Source organism: Sarcophilus harrisii, chromosome 5 (assembly GCF_902635505.1).
Source record: "Sarcophilus harrisii chromosome 5, mSarHar1.11, whole genome shotgun sequence".
Taxonomy (NCBI): Eukaryota; Metazoa; Chordata; class Mammalia; order Dasyuromorphia; family Dasyuridae; genus Sarcophilus; species Sarcophilus harrisii.
In genome coordinates, this window is record NC_045430.1 from 226976812 (window position 1) to 227002743 (window position 25932).

The following is a 25932-nucleotide window of genomic DNA, read 5'->3' on the forward strand; positions in this document are numbered from 1 at the left end:
TACTTTATATGACTTATCTCACTGAATACTCATGACAATCCTAGGAGACATACTGATATTATCTTTATTTCATCCTGATAATGACTTTTTGAACTTTGGGTTTTTGGTTTGGATTTTTTGGTTGGTTTGTTTGTTTGAACCTGTGAATGTCATTATGTAAAACGGGTGTCAAACTTGCTACCAGGAATTCAGGTGTCCTACAATATAATCAGGTACAGCAACAAACTAATGTGTAATTGGGAAATATTTAATAAAGCAAATGAAAATACAATGAAATGAGTAATATTATATTTTAAAACTATACCAATGTGTAGCCAGCAGGAATCCTTAGGTATGTTTAATGGTCTCCTTTCTATTTGAGTTTGGTATCACTTGTGTAAAGAACTCCTCAGCAAAGAAACTACTCTACCAAAACAGATCAGGAACGATTGTATAACTTAGCAGAATTACTGAATTATCTGGATCCACTGACAGGTTAAGTGGCTCGCCCAATGTCTCACAGTAGAATGTGTCAGAGGTTGTATTTGAATTTAGGCAGATGGCTGACTCTGAGACCCAGAATCCGATCCATAATTCCAGCCTGCCTCTCTCTCTGACAGACCCATACTCTCCCAACAAAACAAAATCAGACTTGAACATCTCAATTAACTTAAGTTTTCCATTTTATCCCTCCCATTAGAATAAACAGGCTGACCTAATTGGTGTGATATTTGTAATACTCTCATTTGCTTTATTAGTCTGAAATATTTTTATTTCTTATTTTGACTATTTAATTAAATTTAAGCAATCACGTAGGCATGTTTGTGTTGTGTATGTGAAAAGGGACAACAAAAGAATTTCCTTTCCCAAAGAAAATAATAATAGCCACTTTATGGAGTAAAATTGATTTGCCTTTACATGATCAAGATAATGGGTGATTGATATTTTCATAAAATAAAAGTTTATATAAGGATAGCTCTGAAAGGGTGAAAATTAGTTTATTCAGCTCCATTCTAAAGAATTTTTAGTTCTTGATCAGTAATGTGCAAAAAAAAGGGATTTAAGCAAATTTTTGAGAGATAGAAGTGGAAATAGTCTAAGGATCTCAGTATTTTTATAAATGTGTTTTTGAACAGGAATTAAATAATGCATAGGGAGATGTGTGAACCCCCACTTCTTGGGATTCCTTAATTTTTTTTCTAATGATCCTAAAGTATAGTGCTATTAGACTCCAAGATCATATCTCAAAAATGAAATGCTACAACTCTTTTCTTTTTATTAGAATGCTCAAAATATGAGTTTTTCACATGGAATTCTTTAAAAAATATTAAGAATGATTTCAAAAAAGTGAATGTTGCCACCTTTTCCATAAGTGAAGGACATATCCATGTAACAATTCTTGTTAAAGGGAACCAATTTGATTTGTTTTACCCTGAACTCTGTCCCATTTTGGTTTCTTCTCCATACCTGTCATTTTGTTAATGCAGCGCTCTCTCTCTCTCTCTCTCTCTCTCTCTCTCTCTCTGTCTCTCTGTCTCTCTCTGTCTCTCTCTGTGTCTCTTTCTTTCTCTCTCTCTCTCTCTCTTTCTCTCTCTCTCTCTCTTTTTCTCTCTCTCTCTTTCTTTCTCTCTCTCTCTCTTTTCTCTCTCTTCTCTCTCTCTCTCACTCTCTCCTCTCTCTTCTCTCTCTCTCTCCTCTCTCTTTCTCTTTCTCTCTTTCCCTCTCTCCCTCTCTCCCTCTATCCCTCCCTCTCCCCACCTTCTCTTCCTTTCCCTCTTTCCCTCTTTCCCTCTCTCCTTCCCTCCCTCTGCCTCCCTTCCTCCTGCCCCTAGCCACGGTTCTCTTCCTTCCTCCCTCTCTTCCTCCTGTTTGCAAAGTTGGCAGTTCATAGACTTCATGGTAACTGGTAAAATATTTAACTAAAGCCCAAATCAATCTATTTGTATTAGTTCATACATAAATTTAGAATTAAATGCCATTGTATGGAAGTCAGGTGAATATTTCAGCTGAATAATCTACAATAAGTTTGTTAGTTTTGGTGTATTATAAGATGGACGATTTCCAAGCTAACTCTTTAGGTTTACTGCAATGATTACCATGTCAATATGATGGATGCAAAGAAGCCCCATTAGAGTAGCATGAAAATTACCTAGTTTTCTTTGCCAGCTAAAGTCTGGGGCTTCTAAGCTGTCACTATAAAATACAGGGTTTTTGTACACTATGAATTTGACTTGAAAATGCCAATTCAAAGACCACTAGACTCACTCTGGAGTCCTGTTTTATGTAAAAAAGGCTTTAAGGAAAATTATAATGACATGCTGAAGGAGTCCCCCATACTAAGTTCTAGGTAAAAACTTTGAATCAATATTTTTATTATTGTTAAGCTGGTAACGTTTTCTTTCTTCAGTAGAAATTCTGTACATGAAAAATTTATTTCTCTAACTTAGTTACCACTTGGTTGACTGGTTGCATCTGGGGTAAGCACCACAGAGAAATTCTGGTCTGGTGTCTGGTGTCTACTCTGAATTTCAGATAATAAGATATTGATTTAGTTTATATCATGAGTATAGTAACAGATTGGACTTCAACAAATCTTGTGAAATCAGCTTGGAAATATCCCTTCAGTGTTTTTATTAGACTCAAAAAGTCAGAGTTCAAAGATATCTTGGAGATCAGTTAGCCTAATGTCTGTCTGAAGTGTAACTTCCCTCTCCAGCCTCCTTGATCAATTAGTCAGCTAGCTTTTGCTTTTGAACGCCTCCAGGAATAAAGGAACTCAAGGTAGGTTTTTTTTTTTTTTTTTTTAATAGCTCTAGTTGTTAGGGAGTTTATCTTTACATTGAGTTAAAAATTGGTTTTCTGTAACTTACACTGTTTCTTCTGAACCCCAAAAGTTAAATCATTAGATTTAACTGCTTCTTAGGTCATATATTTAAATGCCATGGTTCTTGTGTTCCCACCCCACTCCCATTCCCAGAAGTAATCTTTTTTGCGGTTTAGTGTCCTACTTCTTCAACCGATTCTTGTATAATTTGGTTTGAAGTCCACTGGTTACTTTTGATTTGATATGTACCAGCTTACTGACACATATTCCAAAATTGAGTACTGTGCTACAATCAATATCTACTAGGGTTCTTTCCCACCCCACAACATATTAGACATATTTTTTTTCTCAAAAGGGTTGACATTTTTTAGAATTGACTAGTGAAGGTCCAAGGCTCACTCTATACCTCTGTTGACCTCAGTTTTCCTAGTCACCTAAGGGCATTAAAAATATCTACCCAATAGAGGTTAGGACCTTTCAGACTTTAAAGATGTTCCAAGATCAGAAGTTGACCATACCCTACCCTACTGACCAGATGTTACCATATAGAGAAGACCAGGAGTCCACCCAAGCTAAATGCCAGAGTATCCTTGTTGAATATCATCCCTACGCTAGGTTAAGTAAACCTCCTTTGTTAATTGCTAAATGACTTTTGAGAACCTCATTTCTTACCAACATGAAACATGAATTAACAGGATCACAGAGGGCTGGTCTGAGTCAGATTTGGGCAAACACTATCCTCCAAATGTAGTCTGACTAAGGTAAATCCTAACTCTAGATGTACTTGACCAAGGAAATACATGGTAGGATCCTTTTTCATTCTAGATACTCTTCTTTCACGAATGCAGCTGAATAGCTTGATAGCTTTTTTGGCTGCCAAGTTATAATTTTGATTCATGTTGACCTTGCAGTTAATGAAAAGCCCTTAGTCATTTTCATGTGACTAAAAGCTAAGTTCTAATCCTCTGGTGGTAAAGAGGATTTTTTTTTCATCTATGAGCAAACCTTACTGTTAATCCTAGGAACAATATCTTGCACATAATTAAATATTTCTGTCCATTGGCTAAGGTATTTGTGATCTCACTGATGTGGCAGACTGCAACCCAATCATATCTAGTGTTCTTTGATTTTGAGATTCTTGTCGATATTCTCCAATAAATTTAATCATTGGAGGCCCAATCAACAATCAAAGGGCTCTAGATCTCTGGACATTATGTGGACATGCAGTCCTTCTATCACTTCTTCATTCTCTATGTCTGGCTCACCTACTTTCCTGACCATGTGTTTTTCTGCTGACATCTTTTCTCAACTTCTATGCAATTTCTCTTAGTAATACATGGCAGCTTGATTATACACAACATAAGCTTCTTTATTTGCTCTTTGATAGTCCTCAACTTCATTTCTTTAGAATCAACATTTTCTTTGCCATGACTTATTATGAGATATCACTGAAAGAATATTGTTTAAAAAAATAAGGACCATTTTAACAAGGAAAATCTTAGGCTCGTTGAAAGAAGTATAGTTTCCCAAGTGGAAGTGTGTCGACTCTCTTCCATCTCATTGCCTATTTGTAATGTTTTTCCAAAGAAAGTATTCATGTTGTATAGGCATGAGGCTCTGGTGTAGTCTACAAACTTTTGGCTTTTCTCATTTTTTATTCCTGAAACATATTTTCCAACATAGTTTGCCAGTTTTCCTTATACCCACCTTTGTCTTGAAACAGAGTATCAAAGTTTATGTCAGTTTAATTTGGAGTGTTTTGTAAATTCTTAAGAGAATTACTTTATCTCCAGCTGTTCTGTCACAGATAGTGTTAAAATGCAAATAGTTTCTTGGTGATATTTTTGCAGATACTTATCCTGAACACTACAATGCAAGATGACCAAATTTCCTGTGAAATGAAAATTTTTGTTGCCTTTGGATAAGATTAAACCTGCCAGTTCCTTTAAAATGTGGTGCCCAGAACTGAACACAAATTCAAAGACAAAAATACAGTGGGAGTATTACCTTCCTTATTCTGGGACACAATAACTCTATGAATTCATTCTCAGATTGAATTAGGGTTTTTTGGTTGCCATGTCACACTTTTGATTCACACTTACCTTGGAGTCAATTTGAATGTCAATGACTTTTGTGTGCATATGAATCAGAGTTAAATCAAAACTTCCCCATCATCCCCAGCTGGTGCAATTGATTATTTTTCATATAACTGCAGAACTTTACATCTATTCCAGAAAGTAATGTTGTTCGCATTTGTTGAGTTGAGTTCAGTTTCACCTTTATTAGATTTTGCCTACTTTTCTAGACTATTCAGATCTTTGGGGAATCTCAGTTTTATTACCTGGCCCATCAATTATCTCTGCCAATTTCATGTCATTTGAAAAATCAATAAAAATGCCATGTTTTTTCTCTCAGCTCATTGATAGAGCTGAGAGAATCTATTAAATCCATCAAAGAGATAATATCAAAACACTTCTAGGTTGATATTAATCTTCTTACTAAATAATCTTGGCACTTGTTATTCTTCTGGTTCTGAATCTACCTCATCGAACTGAGCAACATTTCTCTACACTGTCCACTAGGATATTCATAATAGCTAGCATAGTACTTTGGGATCACTTGGTAATACATTAGATAAAATGCTGGACCTGGAGTCAGGAAGATTCATCTTCATGAATTCAAACATGGTTTCAGATATTACTAACTGTGTGATCCTGGATAAGTCACTTACCCCTATTTGTCTCAGTTTCCTCATCTGTAAAATAAACTGGAAGAGGAAATGGCAAATCGTTCTTTGCCAAAAAAAAAAAAAAAAAAAAAAAAAAAAAAAAAAGCTCAAATAATGTCACAAAAAGTCAGCTATGACTGAAAATTACTGGACAGCAACAACAACAACAGTATAATGCAGTCACTAATGGATATGAGTTTAGCTTGATATAACTTTGTCCTTAGTAGTAGTAATGTAGTAATGATTACCACTCCAAGTTATCAAAATTTTTCCTGCAAGAATTTGTTCTAGAATTAAGTCAAGAATTTGGTTAGAGTTTATTCTCCTTTAGTTTGCAAAGTCTCCCTTTTTATCCTCTTAGAAAACTGAGGCATTTGGCCAGCCCCTACCTTAGGCATCTCCCTTGTTCTGCATAACTCTAAATATCTCTAGAGCCCAGTGTCCTGAACCTCAGATGCTTGATAAATGCTTTTTGAATCCCAGCTTTGTTCCCAAGCTAGTTCTGTTCTGATCACCCATCATATTCCCAAACAGTCAAATCTCACTCCTACAATGGAAGTGACAGGATGATGGAAAAGGAAAATTAGGAAATTTGACTAAGAATCATCATTTAGCTCTTGTTATTTTTAATGTGTGATATTTGTCCAATGGCCAGCTAGTTCACACACCTTGAAGGACTGCACCATCAGCGCAGACATTCTCACAATAAATGAAACCAGAAGACAAAAGAATGTTTATCAAATGGAAGGCCAGCTTGTACAGGCCCTCCCTTTAGACATGGAAATGAAATGAAGAGACTGGAGGACCTGGCATCCTTCTATTCCAATACTCTATGAAACATTGATTCCTAGTATACCTGCTCACTGGACCTTACTGTACCCATAATAAATATAAGAAAGAAGCAAACTGAAAAAATTGCAGTTTTTGTACCAACCATCATTAAAGAGAGAAATTAAAGGAGAGAAATCTTATGAACAGCTGACCAATTCTTCTTTAAAAAAAGTCAAAATATTCCTTGATACTCAATATGAAAATGGGTACAGAAGAAGGTGGCAAAAAATTAGGAAATATGGTTTGTGGTCAATAGGTAGAAGAAGTCAAAAGTTTGTAAATAGCGAAATAATAATAATAATAATAATGGGACAGAGTTCCCATTGAGTTCAAATTTCCCTTTACATATCTTAACTTTGTAATCACTGATCAAGTCACTTAATCTCTCTGTTCAGCAGTTTCTTCATCTGTACAAGATTAAGCTTGGGTTTACTAGTCTCTAAGGTCCTTTCCAGATTTAAATCCATGAACCTACCCAAATGACTCATGCCTATACAAAGTTAGTATAATAGGAAGACACTGAATGTGTTAAGGATCAGACAACACCATGAAAAGTTAAATGAACTACGTTCCCTGCTCCTGTCTTTTTTGTTTGTTAGACCTTGGATTTCATTAGTAGAGAGAGCTCCTGGGAAGGAAGAAGATTCTCTGAAATATATAGTCTTAGAGATTTTATTTGACATAACTGACTCATAGTAACTTGCCTAAGGTGACAATGGTCGATAAGTATCAGAAATGGGATTTGTAGTTAGGGTTTTATCAATAGCCATCATCAAGAGGAACAACATTTCCATCACCACCAAGGGAAGCTCAACTGCCATCTATGGGCAGGTAAGCTCAAGAGTCTTAGGAATAGCAAAATTATCACCATTACCTGCCCCCCAAGAATTGTCCAGGGAGGCAACTCTTATAGAGATGAGAGACAATTATTTCTCAAGATGCTGTATCCCTCCCCTCCTCAAGAGTTATAGCTATTGATGAATCAAAAAACAAGATTCTCACAACCAAAAGCCTTAGTATTACTGAATGGTTCAGTGAATGTTACTTGATAAATAGGAATGGCACTAAAAAAAAAAAAAAAAGATTCATTACTATCTGTTTTAAAGGTCACTGGGCTTTTCTATTGGATTTTTTTTATATGTTGTCTCCCTGTATTACATTGGGAGCTCCATGAGAGCAGAGACTAGCCCATGACAAATACTTTTTTCAATAATGAAAACCTTTTCATTCATTCTTGATTCAAAGATCTGTTCTCTATCTGCTATCCCTATTACTTTTTAGGGAATATATAACAGAACATTTAAAAAAAAGACATACACAAATCTGGCTTCAGACACTTAACACTTCCTATCTGTGTGACCCTGGGCAAGTTATTCAACCCAATCATCTCAGAAAAAAAAAAAGACATACGTAGTCTTATATGCCAAAAGAAAAAAAAATAGCAATCATACTAATGAACAAAGAATATTAAATTCCAATAAACTTCAAGGTGTTACTAAAATTATTTTATGCTGGAACAATGAGGTGGGTCCAGAATTGAACAGGAGAAGCTTGGAGAAATTGTCTTGTGTTTTTAATGCCTCTGAGCTTCCTCCTGAAACCTAGGGCCATCTTTTTATAACCAATGTTTAAAAATATTTTGAAACAGGGAAGGAAGCAAGCACTTATTAATCTCCTACCATGTGCCAGACATGATGCTAATTGTTTTACAAGTATTATCTCATTTAGTTCTCACAATATCCCTGGAGTTATTATGTTATTACAATTCCCATTTTATTGTTGAGACAGAGATTAAGTGATTTGCGCAGGTAACATAGCTAGTAAGTTTCTGAGGCCAGAATTGAGATCAGTTCCTTCTGTCTCCAGGCTGAGCACTCTATCCACTGTGCCAGCTAAAGCCTATAATCTAGTGATGTTGCGTGGCTGTGAGCCATTAGTGCTCTAATTTCTGATGATCTGAAGTTGAGAATCACAGAAAAGGTGATGGACATGGACATAAATATGGAGGCAAGCTACATGTAGATGTAGTCTATAATACACATAGACACACATAAAAGTCAACGGTGGTCATAAGCAGACTGCATTCCATTGCAAATGAAGAATCACACAGGAGTTGTGGGGTATAAGCCATGTCATCTGAAAAAATTATAAATGAAAAAATTATGAATTTATGAATTAAAAAAGGGTTGATCATGAAGCAAGATCGAAGGATAATAAGTGAAAGTCTTTGTGACAGCTCCAAGCACACTGGGTAGAACCTCCTTTGGTGAATCTTTGAGAAATGTGACTGGGTGGTGGGAGGGACATGAATGGATGGTCTAGAGCTGCACTGTTGGAGGGAATAATCACATCAAGATCACAGATCCATGGAGAGAATTGGAGCATGTCGGAATTAAGTTTCATTGAACACTGTATGACATGAGTGAGTTATTACATCTCTTTCTACATACATTTTTGTTGTAATGGAAGTTGTAATAGGGCTCAATTTACAGCATATTAGAACCAGAAGGGATCATAGAGCAGAGAAGTCATCTGTTCAGCATACCTGTGGAGATGAGAAAAATATGGCTCAGAGAGATTAATTGGCTGGTAAGCAGTAGGACCAGAACATGAAACTGAGTTGTTTGACTGCTAATCCGTCACTCTTTCTAATCACAAAATCATAGAAGTTTAGTGCTGGAACAGACCTCAGACCATTTCGTACAACCTGTACCTGTAAAAGAATCCCCCTCCTCAATATAACCAATGATAGGTCATCTGGCTTTCATTTGAATGTCTTTAAGGAAGAGGAAGCCATAACTTTGGAGGCAGCCATTCTATTTTTGGATAGTTTTGGAAAGGTTCAGGAGAGGGGTTTAGGGAAAAAAAAAGAGGGAGTTCCCTTTATATTGAGTGTAAAGTTGTTCATATTTATTTTTCTTTCTCTGGGATCAGGCAAAATAAGTCTCCACACCTTGTCTCTTTAATTGAATAGTTACAGGCTCACCTGTATATATACATAGATAGATATAGCTAGCTATACAATATACTTATATAACATGTTTACAGACATAGACTGTGTCTCTATGTATTATACTTTATATCTATATGTAGATTGTGCCTATGGACATATGTATAGAGGTCCCTATGCATATCTATAGATGTATATGTAGATATATATATGTATGTATAGACATAGGCATCTGTAGGTTTATACATATATATTTAGGCATATACGTCTGTAGACATAGGTATATGTGTCTATGTACATACATGTATATGTTTCTCTGTGTGTATAAATACACACTACACTGGTAGCTGTTATTTTAGGAGGGACTTAAGGTGTTTAATTTTCATTCTGTTTAGTGCAAGACCCAGAGGAGTGGAGATTCAATTTGAGCTATAACTGATAGGAGGGGATTAGTTTGGCCCAAGACAAGTAGAAGCCTTTATTAAGCACCTACTGTGTGTTAGGCATTGTGCTAAATGCCTTACAAATGTCTCATTTGATCCTAAATTGTTTGAGTATTGAAACTAAAGAGATTAGGATTTGTAGGGAAGGAAAAAAGCAGCCTCTGATCCATGTTCTTTGATCTGTGAATGATGGAAAAGAGTAAGAAATAAGGGGAAATGATGGAAGCCTCATTCAGAGAGGTAAGCAGAGTGGTAGCAATAATAGGAGAGTAATAGTAAGTAGTTATTTAGCAGGGAATAAATTCTAGCAAAAGGTAAGTTCTTTATTACTGTATTGAGCAAGGTGGGAGAGACATTGTTAGCATTTCAAAAGGCAGTTTAGAAAAATAGCTTAAAAGAGGAAGATTAGGGGAAGGTAGGGGGTGCAATGGATAGAGCATCAGCTCTAAAGAAATGAGGACTTGAGTTCAAATCCCATCTCAGATACTTCCTAGCTGTGTTGCTTAACACCAATTGCCTTTTAAAGGGGGTGGAGAAGATGTAAAGAGTAAATATCGAACATTTAACTATTCTGGGCTCCTCTTCATTCTCCAAGAAGTAATGATTCCTAACCATTTGGTAGAGAGAGACAGCCATAATAGCTCATTTACTTCTAAAGTAGAAGATGACTTCTACAGACCTACCCAATAGTAAGCCTTTAAGCATTATGCTGATTTGTATGTTTATAGAAGGAAATCTAGAAAAATGAAATTTTCAGTGCAAATGTTACCACCTAAAACCTTGATAGTAATTTAGGACCAAATTCTGGAACAGAATTTGGCAACAGAGACACCTAATGAGGATTCCCTATGTTTCATCCTTTTTAAAGAACCATGCCCTTTAAAAAATCATTTCATTTTCATTTTTCATTTTGACTTATTTATTTTAAACAAATACAAAATAAGAAAAGAAAAAATACATTGTTATATGCACAGCAGAACATGAGAGGATTCAAAATAAAAAGCAATAAATTTGTTTCAGCAATCTTCTTCCTGCACCTTTAACATAGGCTTTCTCCAAACTTCTTTTCCTATCCCTCTTCCTTTTTCCCCCCATACTCAATATTCTCTACCATATCAACCTCTTCCATTTCCACAGCATTAATTAGGAAAAGATGGATAATGCCCAAATTTATATCTTCAACCTTAACCTTTCTCCTGAGCTCAAGACTTGTACTTATAACTGTCTCCATCCAGATAGTGTCATCATTCCATTCCCATTAAAATCTACATGACTCAAACAGAGTTAATCCTATGTCTTCCCAGTCTGAACACTCTAATTATTCGTTGATTGATCTTTTGTTGTTACATGCCATTTGATCCTCACAATAAGCCCATGAGAAAGGTGCTATAGGGATTATTAATCCTATTTTCAGTTTGAGGAAACTAAGGTTCAGAAAAGGTGACTCACCTCTACATGATTACTAGTTGTCAGAGATGGGCTTTGAATCCAGGTCTTTCCTAATTCCTTGTCTAAACCTGTTTTCACTATTTTGTGCTGACTGTGTTGGATATTCACCTTCAACTTGTGAGAAAATACAAGTATCAATGAGAAAGGTTTTTTAAATTTTATGAAAGGAGACATTTTATTTGTATTTTAGGTGTCAAACTGGTTTGCTAATGCAAGACGTCGCCTTAAGAATACGGTCAGGCAACCAGATCTGAGCTGGGCTTTGCGAATAAAACTCTACAACAAATATGTGCAAGGAAATGCAGAAAGACTTAGTGTGAGCAGTGATGATTCATGTTCTGAAGGTTTGTTAGATTTTTTTATTTGCTCCTGGATTTAGAAGGTTACCTTGATTTTTAATTGTTTTTAACAAGTTAGTGATTGGTCCCATAAGGCCTATTGGTGCCATATTGGCTCTTTTTTATTGCATGAGGTAACTTTGCTGTTGTAATGTTATAAATGACCAACAGATTTGTTACATTTTCCCCTTGTTTAAGAAGTTATGTGTCAGAATAACACCCTCTGAAAAAGTCATTAAAATTGAATTAACATGGCAGGGGGGAGAGACATGCATAAACAACCTCTATTTTCACTTTAGCAAAAGAGTCAGCTTATTTTTTTTAAGTAATTTTATTTATCTCAATTTTTAAAAATCCATTTTCTCTCCCCTCACTCCTCCTGTACAGGGAGGGAAAAAACCTTTGTAATGAATATGCATTATCAAGAAAATCAAATTTCCTCACTAATTATATCAAAAATACATAAATACATATATATTATACACATGCATACGAATACATATATATGTAATTTACACATATGTACATGTAGACACATACAATATATATTATATATATTTCTAATTCTTTCTCTGAATTCCTCACTTCTCTGTCAGGATGGGAATAGGATGTATTGTCATGGATCCTTTGGAAAAGTGTTTGGTCATTGTGTTTAGAGGTCTTATTTCTAAAAGTTTTAACTTTAACCCCTAAACACAAAAATAAGGTCCATTCTGTTTTTGAGGACTTGACCTTTATGTTTCTCTAATCATTACCTTTCACAATTGAATGGTTAGACAAAAGCACACGTATTTTACTACCTGTATTTCACTACTTAGACTTTTTTGCCTCCCTCAGATGGAGAAAATCCCCCAAGAAACCATGTGAATGAATCGGGGTACAATAACCCAGTTCACCATGCAGTAATTAAAACAGAGAGCTCTGTGATCAAAACTGGAGTGAGACCAGAACCCGGCACCAATGAGGACTACGTCTCACCCCCCAAATACAAGAGTAGCTTGTTGAACCGCTACCTTAATGACTCTTTGCGACACGTCATGGCCACAAATGCAGCAATGATGGAAAAAACGAGACAGAGAAACCATTCGGGGTCATTTAGTTCCAATGAATTTGAGGAGGAGCTTGTATCTCCATCATCATCAGAAACTGAAGGCAACTTTGTCTATCGAACAGGTAAGTGAATGAAGTTTTTTGGGGGGGTTTTAGCTGCCTTTTTTGGCCAGAAATTAAATGGAGCCTGAATTTTGCTATCCAGGCATAAGTCTTGCTATTGTTGTTATTTTGCCTCAAGAAGAGATAGATTGTATCTTTCGATGCAATACTTAATCTGAGTAGGGTTAGGGAAGAGTGATACCTCTCTAAGGAGATACAGGTGGACTTTTTTGGAGAGTTGAGTTGACATTGGCCTTTTTGAACAAAGAGCTCTGAAAAAAAGATAAACAGTGGAAAAGGCTCTGACCTGAGTGTCCATTCTTGTTTTGCCTCTTTTTATCAGTGTTGTATTGGTCAATAATGTAATAATTAATCAATAATCAGTAATAATAACAACCTAAGATTTACAAGATAGTTTACATGCATTAATTCATTGAACTCTCACAATGGGCTCTTATAAGGTGAAGGTTATGGGTATTATTATCTCCACTCCATAGATGGGCAATCTGAGCTTATGGATTCCTAGGTGATGAAGCACCCTGTCAATGCAGGTCTACACCCTCCCTGCAATTTGTAGTCAAAACAAATAGAGGCTAGAGGTGACTAGCAGAAAAAGGATTGAGATGGGCAAGATGAAGCTGTTGAGAAGGGCACCATGGGAAAGGCTGAAATAATGAGTGAATTTAACTTTCAGATACAGAAAAAATTAAGCAATGACAGTTAATTTTTTTTTTATTCTGGTCCCAGTTACCTCTGGGAAGCCTAATACCTTAGAGGGCATTTGCACAAGGGGATTTTGGGTTTGAGTTCCAGAAAGTGTAGTCAGAATCTTAAATCTGGAAATAGTAAAACAGAGTCTGTCCTGGAGACATGGAGGAGATGAGAATAAAAATAAGTAAAGGTAATGGCTATGGATGGATAGAAATGACTTAGGGGTGTGTGTGTATGTATGTGTGTGTGTGTGTGTGTGTGTGTGTGTGTATGTGTGTGTGTAATATACCCTCCAGGAAAAAAGCCTATGTGTTTATGTGTGGATATATACAGTGTGTTCCTGTATAGTTCTTAGACTTAGTAAACATACACACACACATTTATACTTGGTGGTTTTGGGAGGATGAATTGTATAGGTCAATTGAACTTTGCAAAACAGGTTGTCTCACTTTCTGATGACCTTTCCAGGTATTTCATCCAGAGACCAGTTTTCCATATTGAATACTAGAGATTACATTTAATTGTTTAGTTAGCACTGTATTTAGATCAGAAAACCTAAGACTGAATGTTCTGCGATGGCACTTTAACGAGCTGTGTGAAGGAGAGAATAAGACTAATTGAAGGGCTCTTAACCTGGAGTTCCTGGAGTTCATGATCTGTTTTTTATTTTAACAAGTTTATTTTAAAATAATTGTTTTCCCCTGAAAACTGATATATTTTATTTTAGGCAATGAAAAAAACATGATTCTTGGACGAGGTCCATAGCCCCTACCAGACTGCCAAAGGTTTCAGGACCAATGGACTAGATCGCCAAAGTTTTTCCCACTTCTGACATTGGGCAGTTTAAGGTTCCTTTAAAAAAAAAAAAAGACAAATCATTACATCATTTCCCCAGTATGCTTACTGTTTGGAAAAAGCATACTACTTTCAGAGGTGGTAAAATATAAACTCTTAAGAACATTAGGCAATGTGCGTGCATTAGGGACTACTTTTTAAAGTTAAATGTCTAGGTCATTTAAGGTTTGGTTTTTTCCCTCTAAACATTCCAAATGCATTTGGTCCATATTATGAGTTAATTATTAGCCAAGTTTTATTTTTAAATCAAAGCATTTTTAGTTACACAAGCTGAGAGAAAGCAGCTCAGACATAAAAACTTATTTCCCCCTGCACATATATAACTCAATTTTGCTATAGTGGAAGAAAAAAAGTATTATATCCCAGTGCTCCAAGACCTGCTTGTGAAATTTCAGATTGATTGAATATAAACTCTTAGAGGATAGGAATTGTATCATTTTTTTGATTTTGTATTCCTAGCACCAGCACTGTCTGGCACATAGTAGGCACTTAACAAATGCTTTTGTTGATTAATGCATTGATGTTCTATCAGAACCTTAAAGAGCTGTCTCTCATGGAGAGAATGTAACAAAATATCTATTGCAGCTTCTATAGGATTACCTAGGGGGTCCCTCACTCTACGAAGACTAAAAGAAGTATGGCCGTTTTCCTTCCTATACATGGCTTGTTTAGAAATTCTTTTGGTTTCCTTCTAGCTCTTACACAAAAATCTTGGGGATCTTTGTAGGGTCTCGAAAACCCTGAGACATTAAAGCATCTTTGCATCGTGAAATGAAGTGTTCTAGACTTGGAGCTAGATGAGACTGGAGTGAGAATCCTGCCTCTAGAACTTACTGGCTATGTGACCTTTGCACAAGTGACTTTGCCTCTCTGAGTGTCCATTCTTTTATCAGTACGATAGAGGCAATATTCCTGTATTAATATCCTCTCAGAATTAAATGAGCTAACAATAAAAAATAACAATAAAAAGCTAACATTTACACAGTACTTCAACATTCACCAAGAATTTGACATATGTCATTCCGCACCCTAGCATTTACCTTTGACCCAAGCTTAGTGCAAAGAGCATAGAATATGGAGTCAAAGCACTTTGGATAAAATCTCATTCCTTTTACTTGTTGCTTCTGAGATGTTTATACATATTTTTGCTTATTGTTTCACCCATCACACTGTAAGCTCCTTGAAGTTAGGAACTTTTGCCTCTTTCTGAATCCCCAGCAGCACAGTGCCAGCCTGGAATATCTTAGGGAATTAATACATGCTTATTGATTGATTGGCATATAGTGAGCACTTAATATTTATTGACTGACTGAAGTTGGGACAAGTCACAAACTCTGGCTCCAATTTCCTCATATTTAAAATGGCATTGGATTAGATGGCCTTGATTCTCATTTGATGCTCTCATTTGAACCTTACAAGAATCCTATGAAGTATTCAGAGAATGTATTCTACTTTTCAGGGGATAAAACAATTTAGAGAAAGGAGGTGACTCCTAAATGAGCTCACACCTTCTGACTTTCATTCCAGTATTCTCTCACTTCCCATGTACTACCTGCCTCCTTCATTTCATTCATTAAAAAAAAAAAAAATTCCAGAAGAGAGAGAGAAACAGAGACAGAGACACAAAGAGAGAGACACACATACAGAAAGACAGAGAGATAGAGAAACAAAGGGAAAACAAGCAGCCTAAGACTATAGTCTTAATTAGAGATGTTACTGGAACCTACCAGAGTGGAGGCAATTTTTTTTTTTTTTTTGCTGTGAGTTGCCTGTACATCTGAAGTTTGAAACATTTATGAGAACAACATCTACAATTAGAAGTGGTTAGAATTAAGAAGATAATTGCACAACTGTATTTCTAAAAATAAAAGAAATATATTCACTCAGCACTTTGTTTTGGATGAAATCATCCAAATTGAAGTTTGCCAAATGCCCATGTAACAGGCAAGCTCTGGTTATTGTCCAGAAACATTACAAGCCACTTCTGTGATGTCAGATTATCAAATTATAATTTTCAGATGTAAGAAGAATTAGTTATTCCATGAAAAGCTGATTACATGTCTGTGTAGCCAAGGAGCCCAACTGAACTTTTTAGGACAAAGACCAAGCTTCAAATTTTACTCCGTAATCTCTGGGTGGGGTCCTTTTCCCCAAAAGGTGGCTAGATAAGAACAGATTTGTGTTTATATGAAAAAAAAAGGCCTCTCCTAGTTCCATCCTCCAGAGGCAGTGTCCCACCCACATTCCTTGTTGGACACACAAGCCTAGGGAATACTTTGCTTTACTTTAGCTGGGTAATGAACCATTTCCAGCCCATCTGAGAACCAGAAAGGTTATATGCAAGGATTAACACATTACAAACACACACATACAGAAATATATATACATAAACAAATATATATATAGAAACATACATACAAAAACACAGAAATATAGATATATAAACATGTATATATTCATGTGTTACATATACATACACATCTGTCTGTGCAGGTTTAGTCTTTCCTAATTCCAACACCACTGGCAAATCAAGTTCCCTATTCTTTATTTTCTTTCAGAATTCTAAAGATTCCTTTGTGGAGCTATAGGGCTCTTATAATGTTATTGTTCATCAGCTCCCATTCTGATGTATTCCTTTTGCAAGAGCCTGTATCTTACCACTATCAATTGACTATTTTTTTTCTGAATATCAATTATCCAATTGACATTAATTAGCTTTAACAAAGGTATATTTAATAAAAAGATATAGTAAGACCCCCAAATAAAAATATTCCCCCAGAATGGGAGTAGTGCCATTGGGGAGAGTGGGCTCAGACTTAATTTGTTTACTATTAATGTGTTCACTTGTTCACTCAAATTTACTTCCAGCTGGACCAGGAACCCCCTGGCCTATAAAATGTAATGGCTTTACTGAGTGTATTTAAAGCTGAGTTGGATCTCATAGGTTATTTCCTTGGTTGCTATGCTGGTGACTCATTCTACTTGATTGCAGTATCATGGCAATCTCTGTCATGGACATCCATTATTGATTTTCTAATGGTTCCTATGATTTTTTGAATCTCACAAGATCAAGACTTGATTTGCTCTGTGTCTGACCCTCATTTGTCTGAGAGCAGAATAGAATAGACCAACAGAGATAGAAGAATCATGTCAGTCCAGAAGAGGAGAGTCAACCAATGGCACTACTTCTCTCCCTACCCAGAGACTTGTAATAGTTCTTGCCTTATTTATCACCAGGGAAAAAGAAAGCTTCAAAGTTCTTCTCCTTTTGTATGGGCATTCACTTCTGGGTCAGCAATGAGGTAAAAGCTATGGAATAAGCCAATGGGAAGCAGCCAGAATATCTGTGAGTACTCTGAATCAGAAATTAGGGCTCTTCCTCCTCACACCATCTTCCATTACTACAAGCATGTTCTCTAAGGCTCTGGGTAGCTATTCAGCATCGAAAATACTGTGCCTATTTCAGGAGCTGGGCTTGCATTGACTAGTCCCCCATTACACTGCTTTACACTGAAATGTAGCTCACCTTGAAAACTGGATTTCTATTTCTTTCATCTGTGAAAGAGCAGTCTGAAGGATGTGAATTGTTAAAGAGAAAACCTATCCACATGTCTGTAAGTTTTGAAAGCAAAAATGTAAATGAACCTTGAATGGGGTGGGGGGTGGGGGGAACTTTATAGAACCTAGGACTATGGGACCAGCTCAGAGCAGTCTTTACGTATTTATGACACATGGACAATTCTGATTTGAAACAAGAAAGATCATTGTTTTCCAGTTATGTCTGACTATTCATGACCCCATTTGGAGTTTTTTTTTAGCAAAGATAATGGAGTAGTTTCCCATTTCCTTCCCCAGCTCATTTTTATAAATGAGAAAACTCATTTGCAAAAGGCAAACAGGGTTAAGTGACTTGCCCAGGATCATCCAATTAGGACATGTCTGTGACTAGTTTTAAATTCAGATCTTCTTGATTCCAGGCCCAGGGTTCTATTCACTGAACCACCTAAATACCCTAAGAATGCAGCCTTTCAAATGACTGTCACCTGCTATGCATTTTGTGGAAGTGGTTCCCTACTAGAAATGGTGGGTGACCCCCAATATCAAACTATGTTCAAAGCCATAGAGAGGTCAGATATGAGAACTGGGAAAAGACTGAGCAAGTGTGCTTTAGTAACCATTCAGTGGAATGGAAAGGTTGGAAGCCAGATTCCAAAGGGCTAAGAAATAATTTGTTGACGAAATGAAGACATTAAATATAAAATCTTCTTACTAGGAACTTAGCAGTGAAAGATAAAAGAAATAGTAAAAAGGTTATTTGAGGGCATGGTGAGGTCAAATGTTCTTATTGAAGAATGAGGAAAGCTGGACATATTTTTAAGTAGCTGAGAAGGAACAGGAAACTGAAGGTGAAAGACTGAGGAAATTTATCTATGGGGCAAGTTTCCAGTGAGATGGAAGGAAATGAGACCAAAGGTACAAGTAGAGAGGTTGGCCAAGAATCCTCTGAAACTGGGGCAAAAAACAGTTGAGCCCTGATCCAATGGTACTTTGGTTTGGGTTTAGGGAGCTGGATAGGGACAAGACTGGGTAAAGTTCTACAGTTCAAGTCTTGGGCAGGATGAAAACATAGAATCCTGGGGGGGGGGGGGGGGGGGGGGGGGGGAGAGAGAGAGAGAGAGAGAGAGTGTTACCTCATAGAGATGGTTTATTTTAAAATTTTGCCTAGAGCCATCCATGTATAAGCAAAGAAGGAAATTTTTCCTCCTTTTCACTTTTCCTTCCATCTTTTCTTCTTCCTATTCCTTTCTTTGTCTTCCATTGCCTCCTCTCCTCTTTCCCCCTTCCAACTTATTTTCCTTCTTTTTAAGTCTCCTCCCTCATTCTCCTCTCTATTGGCAAATATGTCTCACCCCCATCTCTTAGGACTTCATTGAGAAGATTAGCACATAGCTCAGGTATATAAAAATCTAAATAAGCTAGACTAAGGATGGTATTAAGCCATATATAATGTTTTTATGAGAGAATATTTTTGAGTTCCATACAAATGACTCAAGACAAACTTTTGAAACATAATTGCTTGATTAATTGGGGGTTTTCTGAAGTGTATAAATCATATTTTTGTAAATTCAAACTTTTAAAAATGTACTGGCTGAGCTATTAAAAGAAATTCTATAGTTAATCCTTTTGTAAAATGAATAATTTCTTCATAATATATCTCTACTTATGTATGTGCATACACTTGCTCAAAATATATATTTCACTTGTTCCAAACTGGGGAGACCTTCTTGGAATGCAAGAGTGGAGTCCATTGCTAGTTACTAAAAATATTAAGCATTCAATGTGCCAACATTTCCTTTTGAGCATTAACCTTCAAATACTGTTCTGCCAATTCATGGTCCTGTACATGTATTATGCACCCTTATTTTTAGTGAAAGAATCAAGTATTTTGTATTTGAATTCTCAGACATTCCATTTCAGGCATGAAAATTACTGGTTGGCTCTTCAGTAGAATAGAATAAAATCCTCAATAGCTGGCCCAGCTAGTTATATTTAAGGAATACCACGAAAATTGTCATAGTCCTTGGTTCCATATACAGCATACCACTCCTCCTCATTCATGAATGATGTGTTCCACCTAATTTAATTTTCCAGATAATAGAAGTTTACCCTTTAAACATCAAATCTTTTTCATATGAACCCGTTTCTATGGTTTCCAAGAAATATGCTTCACATTTCTCTGCTTCCTTAAATAGAGCAGACTCCAATAATGGCACCAATGGCACCATATAGGTAATTTTTCCCAGTATATAAATGTGCAACTCTGGTTCTTGTCCTTAAATTTACCATAGGGGACCAAGCAAAATACTTCTGCAAGACCTATTAATATTTTGTGTACATTGGAGAAATTTTTGGACTACACCTGTAATTTCATTGGTTTGGAGACCTCTTGATAAGAAACTCCTATTATCTTGATAGATTTATCATGCTTTTTGGAGAGTTGGCCATGGTGCTGAGAAGTAAGGTGATTTGCCCAGAGTTCAGAGGCAGTATGAGGCAGAGCTTTGAATTTAGTTTTTCCTGACTCCTATGCAATATTGAGTATTCTGCATGTAATTTAACCTTCCCTTGACAAATCTGAGTCATCATTATGACACATGAGTCACCCGTGAAACTAGGCTATAGTAGTGATATCCCCAGAGTTATCTAGTCATTTATTTTTCCTTCTTGCTTCTGCTGCCTCAGATTTTTCTTCCATTTCTGTTAGCTATCACATCACAGAATTTCAACTTCTAGGATCTATGGACTTTTATTGCTTCCAGTCATTTGTCCCAAACTTATAAATCAACAAGCTTAGTTTTACACAGAGATTTACTCAGATATCCTCTTTAGCCTCACAGAAACCACAATATTCTATAATCTTTCTCTGACTTGCTTTACCCATATCACAACAGACTTTCATTTCATTTCATGAAATTTCAATTCATGAAATGAAATTTTCATTTCAGGGGTTCCCTGTAGCCTATCATACTAAGTCTTTGCCCTTTGTACTGATATTCAATCAAAAATTAAAATGTAGGGAAGTATTTAAATAAGATATTTTTGGGGGAAAGAGAGATGAAGTTATTTTTTTAAGTAACAAAAATTTGTTTTCTCTCATCCCCTTCCATTTAAAAAAAAAGGAAAACTAACAAATATGCTTATTCATGCAAAATAAATTCCCACACTGTCCATGTGCCAAAAAAAAAACAACAATTCATGTGTCATTCTGTACCCTGAGTCTAAAACACCTCTCACAGGAGGTCAGTAGTATGTTTCATCATCAGTCATTTGGAATGATGATTGGTCATTGTATTATCCAGATAAGCAATGCATTATTAATGTATCCAGGCAGACTAGAAAATCCCAAGTAATATAAAAAGCCTACAGTTTAGGAATAAAAATAAGTATGTCTCAAAAATCAAGTACTGTGATCTACAGCTTAATTCAAGAAAGAAAAGTATTAAAAATTAAGATAAATCTCAAAAAAACCCACAGCAAAATACAAGCAAAAACTCAGAAAAAAAGACAATAAAATCTCATGAGTCTTTTAAAAATTGGCTTCCCCAAATAGATGATAATTTCTAATATTCTGAGTCTTATTTCAGGGCATTTAAAAAAAAGTTGTCATCTATACATGTTCTGGTCTCATATGAAAATAAATTCTGATTCTTCTGAGGGATATTGAAAAGTTTCCCCCAACTTTTGAGAGAACATATATGCTAAAACAGCGTAATAAAAGTGATGGGACCCAAGCCTGGAATCAAGGCAGTAAATATGAATCATGGATAAGGAACCTACAAAATTTAGCATTTTTTTTTTGAGAGAAAAAAAAAAGCAAGTGCTTGGAAATGTTGAAACAGTGGTTATATTTCTATGCCTCCAAGTCTTCATAGTTTGGCCGTTGTATATGAGTAAAACAATTGTTGGCGATTTTCTGATAAATTCTGTGCATTTCAACGCCTTCTGCAGTGGCCACATCCCTTGTGCAGTTTTATAGTGGGGCCGTTCATGCCACTATATTTAAGACTGTGTCAGTGTTTCCATTAAGAGACTTTTTCATTCCCTAGGGCTTCTAAGTCAGTCGTAAAAATTCAAGCCAAGTGCAAAGCTGGCACAGAAAGGGGTTTATTCTCCTTCTGTGTGTAGGACATTTAAGTGGGTAACTCCCAGTAACACTGAATTGAGTTAGTTTTGTAAACCCGCTACACTGAGAGGTGACCAAATAAACTCTTCAAAGATGTCCTCTGCCTGGGAACAGAAACTCTGTGAAAGCGTTTTTCCTGTCAGTGAAAACAGCAAGGCATTCCCTTCACTGGTCATGGGAGTATGTTTTCTTTATTTAGTTTGTAGCTGTTTTTTCCTCTCTGTCTCCCCACGTTGTTTCTAAAATTAAACTAGAATTTCGCTAGGTGAAAATTGGTCTTGTAGACGCGAAAATACTCTTACCCAGGAAAAATCTGCGTCTTGTTCCAGACCAGAGTTTTGATATTTTTAAATTATGGAAAGTTGTATTTTTGTTTACGATTGGAAATGATATAATTTATAATTACCTTAGCCCAAGTCTTAAGGAAGTAGAAAAAAAGGGACAGTTTTCATTAATTTGTCCATTTTTAAAAATAAGACTTGACAAATTCTGTAATTGTTGTTTATATGAAGCTTGGCGTATTTAAAAGACAACTGAATAATAGCTCTTTCTTTTCAACCTCTCTCTCCTTAATAATAGCTTTGGTACCTAATTACTAAAAAAAAAAAAATAATTAGAATTATAGACCTGAGCACAGAATGTGAGTTTTAAAAGGACTTCTGAGATCATTTTGGCCAAGCCCCTCACTTAACAGATGAGTACACTCATGAAGAGTTTTATGATCACATATATTATATTACATAATATATAATGCATTATGTTATAAATGTATAATGGTTGTTTTGATATACTGATTTCTTAATTCATTGGATGTGTGATCCTTACTCTGGGATACTTCACACTGCTTTACCTGCAGAAATTAGTGGTTTCAGATGCTTACTGATGCATGCTTGAGCATATTTAATCCACAAATTCAGAATTAGGGAAATTTTGAGAGGGTGAGGGCAGGTGAGCTTTTTTGTCATTCCCTTGTTTCATTCCTGCAGCTGAAAAGTTCTTGCAAGGGCTAAAATGTGGCCCCACTTTGTAGTCTATAAGAGGGAGACAATGCCTGAGGATTTACAATTGGTTTTAAAAGGGGAAGTTTGGAGAATCCAATTCAATTTGACAATAATATTAACATTCTTGATAGCTGAGTTTGACATCAAAAGAACAAATCCCTCTGTCTACTGTATGCTGTAGGTGGAAGAGATCTTTGGGTTCTGCCCAGAGGTATTGGGCTCAAATTCTGGCTTTGATATTTTACTACCCACATGCCTTTGGTGAAATCCCTTAGCTTTTCTGGGCCACCATATCCTCCTGTATAAGATGAGGCTATTGGGCAAGACAATCACCAAGTTCTCTTTGGGTTCTTTGACCTATGAATTTTTGCTTGCTTCTATTTTGAAAAGTTGGGAGCTTCCGATCCATTTACTATGAAATCTCCTTGTGGGAAGGATAAAAGTATGTTACAGAGATTATCATCAGAAATCGAGTAAAAACAAAAATAGATCAGTGATGTTACAGGTCTGTCTTATGCCTGGAACTAAAAAACTGTGTTTAAAAGATTGATGGAAGTTGGGAGCTTATTTTGCTCTAAGTATTTTTGCCCAGGTCTACAGTGTCTCCTAAGTCTATACCCAGGTCTTGATATCCAGCTAGACAGGCAGAGAAGGACTATTTTAAGGACATCATGCATTGACTTCCAATATTTATAGACCAGTAATCCAAAAGCAGCTCATTCCCCCCTAAATTCTGGATTTAGCATAACCTGGAAAAGAGCAGTCAAAGCAAATGACTGCTCACAGAGAAAATGTATGTGCTTATTTTGTATATTTAGGACAGATGGTTGATTTTCCCTTCTTAAATATAGGAAAAATCTGTGATTTTGTTAATATGGGGAACTCTTGGTATGGGTCTTCCCTTCACCTCAAATACAGAGGCAGTGTGTGAATCCACCAGATCTTCCTGAAGCTTGGCTCTCTATCCATTGTACTACATTGCTCCTTTGTATAAACTTTAAAGAGGGAAAAAAAAAGGAGCCCTGCTTAATGCAAAATAATGGTTTCTTAAAAGAACTATTTCAATACAAAGTGGAAAAATAAGCTAAAATAACAGATGTAATCATAAAGAAAAGGAGGAATGAGAGGTACAAACCAAAAAAAAATATTTAAAAAGTAGCATATCCAGAAAACATATTTTGTTTTTCTGATGTTTCACCTGGTGGTCTGGATAGTGGAAACTTCCTTCTCCAGCCAGAGTCTCAAGTTGGGTGAACAGATCCATCTAGCAATGTAGCAGAACCATTTCAAATCAGATTGCCCCATCCTGCCAAGTGTCAAGCTGACCCTAAAATATGCCCCTCTCTTAAGCACCAAACTCTGGGATCCCTCCCTCAAGCCTCCCCTCCCCTGATTTAGACAACAGACACATAGAAGGCATGGCAGTATTCTGGCTCATCTGTCCCATGGCCAAGAGAGAAAGGATAGCTAGCTGGCTGGCAGAATCCAGAATTCCTTAAATGTTACTATGTCTTACACTTCTAAATGTAAAATCTCTGGCCAGGATGGAACACTGAGCCAAGTGCATTTGCTGGGATGTCTCAGCAGAGCACAGAGTGAGCTGCTTGCAATATTAGGTAGAATTAGTTGGTCTGCACTTCAGGCAGAGGGATGAGTTGTTTTCCTTCCTTCATTGTTGTCTTGGTCACCACTATTCTTTCATTCTTTCCTCTCATTATTTTCCTTTTAGTCCTTCAGTCCCTCCAGCTGGACTGACAGGGGAAAAAAAGGAGTCCTTTCTCTCTACACCCTTGTCTGTGTGGAGGTCTCTGCCCTTCCCAGAGCAGGTTATTTTTGTCTTTTTAAAAAATCCTTGAACAGAAACATCTCTGTGTAGCTAAAATACTTATTTTCTTTCAGAAATCTTCGTTTATCTATTTCCCACTAGAAATTTGAAACATTTTTGAGTTGCTGTCAGGAATAGTTCTTTCTCTCCTTGCTCCACCTTCAAATATACTGAAAAGGGAACTATCCCTACCCTTGAAAAAATAGACCCCAAACCTCTGAGCGTTTGGAGAAGTGATGGGATGTTACATAATAATTATTAAAGTAACAGGAAAATTTGTGTTTTGGTTAAGCAAACCTTCCCTCTCATTAAGCAAATGTCAAAAACTTGGTGCCAAATATAAAAAAGTTGGGGATTATGATTTTACCAAATTATGCAGGTATTTTTCCCCTACAGAGCATATTGTGGTGAGATCCTAAAGTGGCCTCAACTGGTTTCCTGTAGGAAATGCTGAATTCAGAATACTTATATTTCTCCAACTTTTCTGTCCCTGGAGTGAAATGATCAACCAGCCAACCCATCAATTAATTTAAAAGTATTTTTTAATTGCCAGAACTCTTATAAACATTGGGGGTATAAAACAATCCCTTCTCTCAAAAAGTTTCTACTTTATAAAAGCGGAGAAAATATGTCTATAAATTATGATTATTTTGATTTAAGCATAACTATAATAAATAGTCTCTGTTTTAGAACAATGATTGATTTTCACAGATATCTATTCAAAACAAAGGAAAAGAAAGAGTTCAATTTATTGTATTAGTTCAAATTTTGATGTAGGGTCTTAAATCTTCATGTCATAATTTTTTTATCATCAAAATAATCTGAGTCACCTTCACAGGCTAAACTTTGCAATTTAATTCTACCAGAATTGTCTTATTTCCAGAAATTAGGTTCTAATTATGAGACACAGCATAGTACAGGAAAAGACAATCAGTTTTATACTTGAATCAAGAGCCCTTGATTCAAGCTCTGCCTAGGATTGGATATGTGATTCTGTACAAGGTCCCTTTATCCCTCCTGCTCCACGATCATTCTCTAAGATGCTAAGTTTTAGAGTAGTTGCTAGTCTACAATGGGAAAGCGACTTTTCTCATGAAGAGTTTCCTATGTCAATGCAAGTGGGAGTGGGGAGGTTCTTACTTTAAGAGTGCTAAGACAGAAT

The 25932-nt window shown here is 36.2% G+C and overlaps 1 protein-coding gene across 4 annotated transcripts in view; it reads left to right on the plus strand.

Moving 5' to 3' along the window:
- MKX (mohawk homeobox) overlaps positions 1 to 25932 on the plus strand; it is a 100208-nt gene that overhangs the window by 10152 nt on the left and 64124 nt on the right. For all 4 annotated transcript variants that reach the window (XM_012551239.2, XM_031939813.1, XM_031939811.1 and 1 more), the window contains exons 4-5: positions 11395 to 11548; positions 12380 to 12715. In XM_012551239.2, the coding sequence (XP_012406693.1) occupies positions 11395 to 11548; positions 12380 to 12715 (490 nt within the window). The remainder of the gene's footprint in view (positions 1 to 11394; positions 11549 to 12379; positions 12716 to 25932) is intronic.